The 11,434-nt window shown below is 42.3% G+C and overlaps 1 protein-coding gene across 1 annotated transcript; it reads right to left on the bottom strand.

The window, feature by feature from the left end:
* Positions 1–1,156: 1,156 nt before the first annotated feature.
* LOC105748207 (testis-specific H1 histone) lies at positions 1,157–1,972 on the bottom strand. The gene has a single exon (XM_012534585.2). The coding sequence runs from the start codon at positions 1,970–1,972 to the stop codon at positions 1,157–1,159; it is 816 nt and encodes a 271-aa protein (XP_012390039.2).
* Between the last annotated feature and the right edge of the window lie 9,462 nt (positions 1,973–11,434).

The following is an 11,434-nucleotide window of genomic DNA, read 5'->3' as shown; positions in this document are numbered from 1 at the left end:
ATGGCCTGAGAACTACTCTCGCACTGTGCTTAAGCCCTGCTTTCAGAACCCAAAGAAATCGTACATTTGCTCCAATTTGGTATATAATGCTTAGTACATGTTGTTTTTTTAAGAAGAGCAAAGACCTAGCTATTCATTATTTAGCCTTCTCCGTCTTATATTTCTGATATGCATTCTGTATATCTTAATAGTTTCCTCTCTAGGAGCTATTACTTTCCCAGTTGATAATTCCCTTAATGCATTTTGTCAATCAAAGCATATACCATGATGTCTAAGTCCCTCTTATCATTTTGCTGACACTTAATATCACCTAAAATAATCCTAGTCCAATTCCAACTTTTTTTTACAGAGAAGGAAACCAAGACCATGAATGATTAAGTGAATAACTCAGCTAAGGTCAGAGTGGCAGAACTCTGACTAGAATCCTGGTCTCATTAAGTACTGATCCAGTGTAGTTTTCTGCTGTAGCACATTATCACTCCATCACAAATTAGTTATACTCATATTTAACTCTCTGTGATAAGCACCTACCATGTGTCAAGCCTTGTGCTAGCTTTCACACACACTGTTACTTAACTAAGGATTAACATATGAGACATATTTTCTAAGTTAAAACAATTATCAAATCAGGGCAAAAACTACCAACCCATTACAATCAATTTTGGGAGAAGGGATTTTTTCCTAAAAGGAATTTCAGGTAAGAACACTTTGGATCAGTGGGACCACTTAGCCTAAAGGCTGTCTATTCTTCTCTTGCCCCAGTGATGCCCACACTTCTCTCCTTACATGCCCGTCCCCCCAGAACTCAATATGTATTTGCTAGGGTATCTAACATTAATTCAACACTTCGTCTAATCCCATGAAGTTGCTGGCTTTCTTCTACCTGTTTTCTTTCCTTCTGAAAGGCATTTTCTTGGCTCCTGCAACAGGAACCGAATCTCAACTCCTTTTTCTCTCTTCACCCGTCATGCTTCTGCTACAGGTCTCGCCTCAATACCCACCCTTTCCCTTCCAGGTGCGGCAGAGAGGAAACAGACACAATGTGGTGGAAAGGTCTTGTAAATAGTTTTGCCCATTTCAGTGAGTATGGAGCTGCTCTCATTGGAGCCTGCGGGGAAAGGCATCTGTGCCCGGAGGAAGGGAAGTTGCTCCCGCACTATGGATTCCTGGCTGCATTCTGAGGACCTTCAGATTTAATGGCAGTCTTTGTGCGAGCAGCCCTTGGGTCACGAGTCCTCCCCCGCCTATTCGAAGCCCTGTCGGTTTTAACGGAGGTTGGCTTCTGGATGGTACATTTCACCGGCTTCTCCGGGGCCTGTTTCTTTGCTTCCCTGGGCTTCGAGCGTGGCCTCTTCTTGTCTGGGGTCCTGGGCCTGATGTCTTCCTTCTCGGTCCGTCCTCTCCCCTCGTCCACTGCCTTGGCCCTCCCTTCCTCCTTGGCTCTGGAACTCACCGGTTCCCTGGCCCTTGGCCTTAGCCTCCTCATCCTCATGTCTGCCCTCAAGCTCTGTCTCCACACTTCCTGGGCCTTCTTGGCCGCCCTGCGTCTCCCGCAGCGCCTGCGTGGGCTCCGCGTCCAGAGAAGGGTTCTCCTGGGCGAGCGGACACCCTCCTCCAAACTCTGGCGTCCCGGCTTTCTCTTCGACTTCATAATCTTCCAGACCCTGAAGCAGCCGGCGGCGTCGCTGCCGCTGACCCGGAGGAGGGTGCCCTTCACACGAGACCCGGACCCTTCGTGCAAGTGGTGGCCGCAGTTCCTGCTCACTCTGTAGCCAGAATTTCTGAGCTCCTTTTTGAGAGCTGCCAGAGTCAGCCCTTTGTGTGCAGCGATGGCTTGGAGCAACAGCTGGGACACTTTGAGCACGGAGAGCGGGCCCCGCCTCGGCGGTCCCCCGAGGACGTTTTCCGTGGTCTGCTGGGTTTTAACGTCAGCACCTTGGGATTCGCCCATGGTCTCGGCCCCCTCAGCCATGGCCCCGCTCCCACTTCCGCGGGGCCGCTGGCTTTGGACCTCACTCACCAAGGTGTGAGCTAAGGCTGAGGCTGGCTGGGCCACGTCACAAAGGCAGGTACGTCACGTCCTAGTAAGAGGGCGGCAGATTCCAACCAGGTAGCGGGTCTTTCTCACTTTGAATAGCCAATCAGACGCCACTTCCTTCTAGGTCTAAACCAATCCGGATTTTCAGAGCCTATGCAGACCTAAAGAATCACCTTCATAATGTCCAGGGTTTTGTTTCCTGCTCTTATGTTCATACTTCTCATTGATCTTGATCTCAGCTGCTTTCTGAAGGTCACTATTTTTCCTGTGGTCCCGCACGCCATCTATCCACATTCTCCAAAGTGAGAGAAGTTGCTCCCAACCATCCACAAGTAATACGATGCCTTCAGAAAGTAGGTGTAGTAGTCTATAAAACACAACCCGGCCGAGAAACTCCCACCTTTAGGTCCCACCAGATAGATACATGCAGTCATATCTCCCTGACTCTCTGCACGGTCGATTTTTTGCAAGACTATGAAACAAAGGAAGAACCCACTGTGGTCCCTCTATCCTAAACATAATTCCCACACCTAGGAAGTTCAGATGCTTCATTTAATTGGATTGGAACAATCCAGATTCCAAATAGCCTAAGAACATTGGTCTAATCATTATTCTCCGAACAGACTTTGTGCTTTTCTGCTTCTTGTCCTGATTGCCTATCCCTTCCCTGTCTAGATAAATCCTGCTCATCTTTCAAAGTCCTACTAAATGCTTCCTTCACTGAAGCCTCCTCAGACTCTTTCAGTCAAATAATTTCTCTCCTTTTAACTCCCACAATTACTTCTGCAATCCTATACTGTTTTTTCTTTATCTTAAATTAATTTGGTATTAGATGGTACAATGTGGCACAATATTTAAAAAAAGAAAAAAACCTGGACCTGGAAAATATGGATACATATCCTAGCTCTTTAATAGCCATATGACATTAATAATCCCTTAATATTTTTGAATCCTACTTGTTTATCTAAAAAAATAAAATAAAAAGCCTTAATAATCCCTTCCTACCAATATCACAGAATTATTGCAAAGATTCAAAAGAGGTGATGGTAGATAACAAAGAGCTACTCAAATATAAAGCATAAAATTAGCATAAAGTTATTTTACTCTGAATGTTAATGTCTTTCCAACTAAATAAAAAGGTCCTTGAGAGTCAGACAGTCTTTGAATTTCTATGCCCCATGCTGTACCTAACACTATCCTTCATTATATATAGCAGGCATTTGATTGAGTCTGCTTAAGTTCCTTGCTGGTGAGGAGGCTTTCTCTGGATTCAGAAGGAAACTCCCAGAAAATCAGGAGAAAAGAGCAGGATGAATTTCAAAGGACTGGAAATGAAGGCAACCAAGGAAGCCAGTTGCTCAAGTGCCTCTTATTTTGGACACAGTTTAGCTGGGAATAATTCAAAGAATACCTCAAATTGCAAAGCATATCATACTTTTCCAGAGAACATTCACATATAATCTGCAGTCATAGGCTAGACTGTGGCATTGTTTCTTCCAGGAATCAAAGTTCCAGGAAGTTGCTTAGACCAGTGCTTCTTAAACTTTAATGTGCACTTACTTCATAAAGTGCAGATTCCAATACATTAGATCTGGGATGGATCCAGAGATTTTACCTTTCCAACAAGCTCCCAGGTAGTTCCTGGTTAAAACACAAGTGTTGGGGGGTGGGGGAGAGTAGACAATGAGAAGGGAAGTGGCAGGAGATGAGGCTGGAAAGGTGGGTTAGGGCCAAGGTGTGAAGGACAGATACAATAATAATGACACAGATGTCAGTGGTCACACAGTAGTACATGGTAGAGTTTGGATTTAAACCTAAGTCTACTTAATTCTAAGGCCTGAGCTCTTAAAACTACTATGCTAGGTTTCCTTTTCTCCAAGGTTGACCCTCCCCACCCCCTTATACATCTCCATTATAGACTAGAGGGAAGTTTATAATCACAGCTCAGAATCAAGAGTATCTATAAGCACTCACTGTACCTTCTCCCAATCTTTTAATCAGGGCAGAGTACTGGGACGCTGAGGATCTCCAGGGGCAGGGGCTAACACATCAGCACAGGGACAGTGCATCAAGGAAGAGTTGCCAGATGGAGAGGCAGAACCACATGGTGCTGATTTCTCCCATGTGTGGCTATTCTTCATGGTTGCATAGGCCAGTGGTCACAGGATGGGGCAACCACCAGAGAAAAAAAGAAACTAAAGCGTTTGCTTTGAGAATAGGAGGAAAGTCAATGAAGTCTGACCTTCAAATCAGCTGACTCCAGGTAAAATCAGGTTGGCTGCACATAATGGTATCATCACAAAAGAAAGACAAGAACCAGATCAAACAACCATGTTTATTGATACCCCTGTGATTAGAAAGGAGGCCAACTGGAAACCTTTGGGAGAGGTTGAAATCAAAGGAAAAGAAATACATGAAAAAATATCAAAAACACCTATGGCAAAAAAGAGCAAACATCTTGATTTATATATAACCATTCATTTCATATAGATTTCTGTATAAATATGCTGTAAGTAATAGAGGAATAACCAAAAATGGGAGGTAGGAAACAAATGCCCCACCACCACTCAGCTGGTTCAGAGGGCAAGAAAGCCAGTTGACATTTTCCATAGCACCAATCCCTCCCTCTTTAGAATAAATCTACGTGCTAGCCCCCATTATCTGACACCCCAAAAGGAAAAGATACTTCAGGAAAAAATGATTTCTTCAGGAAAACAGTCAGTGCAAACCAACATCATACCCCCAATCAGGAATTACCAACCCCAGCTGCAGAAATATAAGACTCAACTATCCCTTCCAATTTTAATAGTCTATGATTACAAACTAGAAGTTATCACCTAGAGAGGACAGCACCACCCTGTTGTGAGAAAGAACAATAGCTCTTAATTTCTGGAAGTCCTGGGGGCTGGAGGTGGCAGAGGGTGGGGGGAGAGGAAAAAGTATACTTGGGAATAATGTCTGGTCGTAATCCTTCTGCTTCAAGTTCCAGAGCAAGATCGTTTTGTCCTTGGTTGGAAACAAGACCCTTCCTCTAGGGTAGTCATGCCTCTATGAGGTGTCTATAGAGTATCTTCGTTGATTTAGACAATAAGCAACCTTTAATTACTATACTAAATTCTAAGAACATCAAGGTTTTATTAATCTCATTCCCTCATACAGAGTTATATAACTCTAACGTCACCAAGGATAACTCCATGTCAGAGCACAGCAAAATTCAGTAGCACACTCTGATCTAACCTCAATCTATATCTCACTGCCCTTCCCTGATCCACAGGCCTGGGGTTCCCAGGGGCTAGGTCTTTCTGACTCAGTTATCTTGCACTGATTTGATTTATCTCTCCCCAAACTGAATGACAGAAACCTGTTCAACAATCTATTACAACTGACCTTAAACTGCTAGCTCTTTTTTTGCAAAAGTAACTTGCCATCTCATTTTGTTTTATATTGTAAAACCCTTTTCCTCTTCTGAACTATTGTGCCTTCCACTTTAATGCAAAGAACCCCACAACAGTTATCTGAGCAAATAAGCCCACTAGTCCACTCATGGCTTTCGGGAGGACTAAAGTGGTTTCACAAAAAGGAATGCAAAGATAAAATATCAAGATTCCTTAAAAGCATGGAGACAGTCTGGCAATTGGACATTCATCATTTTAATCCTCAGCCCAACTGTTCAGAAGTGAGTACAGAGAATCTAGATCCAGGTGATCTTACTGGAGGACCAGGCAAACCTCTCAGCAATTAGCCTGCAGATATGAAGATCTGGTTTCCCTAACCCCTCCCAAGAAGCTCTAAGAATACCCATCCCCACATACATAAAATCTATATCCCCCAAAAAAATGACAGCAAGAAAGAAATATGGGCTTTGGTATTACTGAAATCTAACCCAAACAAAGATATGCTATACAAATTAAGCCTTTCATCCAAGGCTTATTAATAGTTAAGTCTTTCCATGAGTCTAAAATATGGGACATCTAAGAACTGTTCTACTACAGTCAGTTACATCTCAAGCTGAAAACCCATTTCTCTGAGGATTTATACTTTCAACATGAGGCTTGGAAAATCGTAAGACACAGTCATACTGCAGCCCCCCAATAACACTACATCCTGGGGATCATTCAATTCTGTTATCATAATTCCCAGCCATCCACCCCTTTTCAAATTCCCAGAATATTGTACAAATGAAGCCAAAGCAGAAACAGAAATTTGCAAAGTAGCAATCATTTACCATGTATATGTTAACTCCTATAGTCCGAGAATTAAAACATCTCATACCTACATGCCCAATTTGATATACCAATCCCACCATGAAGAACTTTATTTCTATCCTAATCTCTAAACACCTAAAGTTCCACAAAACTGAATTCACTTATTAAAAATTGCTTTTTTTTTCCATGCTAAAGAATACAGCCAAAAGCAGGCTTTATTTGCATTCCCATTTAACAATACACATTCTTGTATTATACTGTATAACTTCCCCCAATTTTTTCTTCAAAATTCCAGTTCTAAATATTTCAATTCAAAAAACAATTCTCGGGCTTCCCTGGTGGCGCAGTGGTTGAGAGTCCGCCTGCCGATGCAGGGGACATGGGTTCGTGGCCCGGTCCGGGAAGATCCCACATGCCGCAGAGTGGCTGGGCCCGTGAGCCATGGCCGCTGAGCCTGCGCATCGGGAGCCTGTGCTCCGCAACGGGAGAGGCCACAAGAGTGAGAGGCCCGCGTACCACAAAACAAACCAAAAAAACAATTCTCCATTTCCTGGGAAAATAATACCCATTTTTAAATTTTAACACAACTACTCTCCCATGGATTTTTGTCAGCCTTTGATCCATCTAGGGAAGAAGAGCTACTATTTATTGAAGGCCTATGGACCAGGCATTACAATTAGTTATAAATTATCACTAATTCTTTCAACAACACTGACAAGTGGATAATATTATTCACATTTACAGATGAGAAGGTAAATGGTGTATAAAAGAAAAATTTCAGAATGAGAATTCTCCACATCTCACAAGTAAACCCAACAAGGATCTCAAATTTTCCTCTTCCACCTAGGGAAGAGAAATTGCAGCACCATCTCTCTTTTCTTATATCATTTCACTAATCAAAGCTTTGAACAAGCAATACATATTCTCCTTTTCCTACCATAATTTCTACCATACTAGCTATTCCAGTTACCAGTTTATTGCCTCTTCACCAAATTAACCCTCTGTTGTGGGATATGTGAAAATGGATCTGGGCCTTTTAAATACTTTTCCTTTTCCAGCTGACATGATGTTAAGCCTTGTCAGTAGAGGGCACTGGAGAGACACTGCAGGAGGAAAGGGTTTTTCCTCCTTTACTCAACACAAGAAAATTCCTACTGGTGAGAAATGCTGTGAATGTAATTAATGTGGAAGATGTTTCAGTACTACTCTTAACTTTCTATGCATATGGGAATACATAATGAAGGGAAACCCTAAGAGTGTAAGAACTATAGGAAGGCCTTTGGTTATCACTCATCCCTTTGGATACATATGAGAATTCACACTAGAATAGAACACTATGAACATAAGTGTGTTTTTGAGTCTTTAGCATTAGATCTGTCCCTGGAGGGCATGAGAATTCATACTGGGGACAATCCCTATAAATGTAATTGATATGGAAAGGCTTTCAGTGTAAATTCTACCTGCACTGCACACATAAGACTGGTGAGAAACTCTATGAATGCCATGATTGTGAAACAATCTTCAGGAAGCACTCATGAGAACTCACACCTGAGAAAACCCTATGCTTATAATCAATATGAAAAATCCTTCAGGAGTAGCTTTTCCCTTACTGTGTAAAACAGAACACAAAATGGAATTCTCTGACTGTGGGAAAGCCTTCAGTGCTACTTCATCCCCTAGGAAACATGACAAACCACATCAGAGAAAAGCCCTATGAATGTAATCAGTAGAGAAAATCCTTCCACTGAAGTTCTTTGCTCACTGTGCATAAGAGAGTACTCAGTAGGGAGAACTCCTATGAATGCAATGAGTGTTGAAAAGCACTTATTGATCTTTCATCCCTTAGACAATCTAAGAGAATTCACACTGGACAGAAATCTTATGAATGTTACCAATGAGTAGGGGGCAATTTCTCTATCCTTAGGTAATGGATGAGCAGTCACACCATGGAGAAACACTTTGAATGTCATCAGTGTGAATGAGCCTTCTATTTTGCACAAGATAAATAACACAACAGGAATACATAAGGAATGCGCATCCCTCATCTTTTACACTGGAGAAAATTTCTTTAATGTAATTAGCAGGGCCAGGTTCTTGGGCATGTGACTAGTGCAGTCACACAGGGCTCCATGTGTGAAGTTTAATACTGAGGTTGCTATCTTAAAATTCTTAATAACTTTATTTTTGAATTTGTGTCTGGTAAGTGAAATTGTATGGGACAATTAAGCATGAGCTGGAAGCCTGGAAGCTCATGCATGGTCTTGCCTCATACCACCCCCTGCCTCTTGGGGACAAATTATCTATATCAATATATATGAGAGTTCTGAAATTATTTTTACAGCTAAGTATTATACAAAAAAGTCTCCTTTGACACTAATATACAAAAATATGCCAAAAAGAGGTGCAACCTTCTCTACAAATACTAAAAGAAATAAATACATGGACCTGTGGACCTAGGCTAGAAATCTGGATTATCTACCAATACTACAACTGCAAGACGACTACAAACTTAACAGATTAAAGAACTAACTTTACAAAGCACTTAAACTGATTCAGAAGTTATACTATTAAAAACATAGAATTCTACTATTCATATTATGTGCTACAGAATCATTTATCTAGCATAAACTGACACAAAACAGCACATGTTGGAAACAAATCCCACATATTTCAATCCCCACCCTCATCACCACCAGAAGTAGTTTTGTCCTTCAACAACTACACTGCTCTTCTAAAACAACAGATATGATGGTTCAACACTCAAGGATAACTCCAACTTGAAATCAACCCAAAGTTTTCATATATAAAATACCTGGCAAGCTTTTCCTCTTACACTGGATTCCTGTTGGCCTATCAGATTCCACCTTTCATAGATTTCAGGAAAACCGAGATACTCTTTCTTTGCCACTCATTTCCAATTTCCCTTATTGGATGCTTGGGAAACATTCCCCTTCATAGTTCCTGTCCCACTTTCTTACATGCTTCCTCCTTCAACCATCAAAAGAGTAAAAGTTATGGTTTAAACTTATTTTTTAACTATTTTTAAAACCAATAGGGAAAAAGCCTCTAGGGTCTCTGTCAATAAAGTATGTTTAAACATTAGCAAAAAAAATTAGGTTTCAAGATTAGTATCCAAAGGCCTTAATTATCCAAAAGAGGGTAAAATCACATTCATTTCATGTATCAGAATTCTAAAATATGACTTTCCAGAAGAAAAGGACCAGACTACAGATAAAATACCTAGTCTGCTGAGAACTATTATTTCGGCACTGTAAGAACTTTCAGATACAGCTGCTCCTTTTTCCTAATCTACTAATTGCTTTTATCAAGCGATTCTTCATATGTTCCTCACCTGTGTCCTTTCGCCAGGATTCAGTTGCCTTAAGATCCTTAAGATACAGTACCAAGTCTCTTTGTGCCTGTAGCTGGATAAGGTTGAAGAAGGCACCTTGAGTCCTAAAAAATTGAAACAATATGTTAGATAAACTAATTCTGCCCTGTCTGCAGCCTCTGAACTTCAACAATTATTTTTCTTTTCAAATAATATTTATATCCTATTTTTCTGATTCATATAGGTGCATTATTAAGAATGTGGAAAATACAAAAAGTGCTACAGATAAATAAATAAATAAATAAGGGCTTCCCTGGTGGCGCAGTGGTTAAGAATCCGCCTGCCAATGCAGGTGACACAGGTTCAAGCCCTGGTCCAGGAAGATCCCACATGCTGCAGAGCAACTAAGCCTGTGCGCCACAACTACTGAGCCTGCGCTCTACAGCTCGCATGCCACAACTACTGAGCCCACGTGTCACAACTACTGAAGCCCGCACGCCTAGAGCCCGTGCTCTGCAACAAGAGAAGCCACCGCAATGAGAAGCCCGCGCACCGCAACGAAGAGTAGCCCCTGCTCGCCGCAACCAGAGAAAGCCTGTGCGCAGCAACGAGGACCCAATGCAGACAAAAATAAAAACAAAAAATAAATAAATTTATAAAAATAGATAAATAAATAAGAGTATTCCTAAAGGAGCCTTAAAAATGAAAGCATCTACTCTGAAGAAGTTAAGGTACGCCTTTTTTAGAAAGAGAAAATTAAGGACAGGGAAAGAATGCCCAAATAAATTAAGACTCCAAGGAGGACTGCTCCTCCCGTGGTCACAAAGATGTAGGGGTTTTCAATCCATAAAAGACAGGGAAATTTTCTCAAAGAAAATTTGAGAAATTTTCTCAAAAAAGTGAATCTTCCTCCTGTTCGCTTTACCCGCACTGATTACATAATGAATCTCCATCTGCCTCTTCCATTCCTTCCACAGTTGTTTATCATTTATACATTCTCAAAGGCATAAACTAGCAGTAACACTGGGAGTTAATTTTAATAACACTACTTGTCAAAACTTGCTGATGGGCAGGAGAATGAGGTAAAGAGAAAGCGTGAGTGCTCAAGGCCACTACAAGCACGCTAAATGGAGAGCCTGTAGTGGGAAAGAACATCAAAAAACCGTCAGAAAACCTCCATTAACGGGTCTTCTAAAACCCGGTTTCAAAAATTCTTAATCTTTCTCACCTCCAGAAGCGAGGGGTCACAACAGGAAGTCCTGTGAGTGATGTAGGCAGAAGGCTTGCCAGGGAGGTTGCGGGGCCCCTCAGGAGCTCAGAGTAATCCACATTAAAACGATGGTTTCCAGAAAACCTCCTTCAGAGAGAGGGTAGAACCTCCCGGAGCTGCCCCGCCCACAGAGGAAGGTAACCCAGTGCCTTGAGGACCGGGAAACCATGCGCCCAATAGCAGTGAAGTCCAGTAATTAGGGCAGTGCTTCCCCTCCCAGGAACCACCCCCTCCCCAAAGGTGGGGGGGCAGGGAAGCAAACGTTGGCCAATGAGAGCAGCTTTCCCCTGGCCCCGCCCCTGCTGTGTTCCCACCCTTTGCCCCGAGGCGGTAGGTAGGAGGCGCCTCAGAGCCTAGAACGGGAATTGTGAAGGGAATTGGTAACCGCTGGTGAAGAGCACGTGCCGAGAGGGATACCCGGAGCAAAAAAAAGACAAACAGTTAAGGCGTGAAAAGTCTCTATTAGGGTAAGGCCAAAGAGCAAAAGGAACGCAGAGAACAAAGGTTACTTCGCTAGGCCGGGGAGAGGAACATGCTGGCCAAGTGGACCGCTCAGGAGACTCCTGAGGTGAGGAAGAGTTGCTTATCAA

The sequence above is a fragment of the Orcinus orca genome, chromosome 11 (genome assembly GCF_937001465.1).
Source record: "Orcinus orca chromosome 11, mOrcOrc1.1, whole genome shotgun sequence".
Classification (NCBI taxonomy): Eukaryota; Metazoa; Chordata; class Mammalia; order Artiodactyla; family Delphinidae; genus Orcinus; species Orcinus orca.
This window is presented reverse-complemented; position numbering and strand designations above follow the sequence as displayed.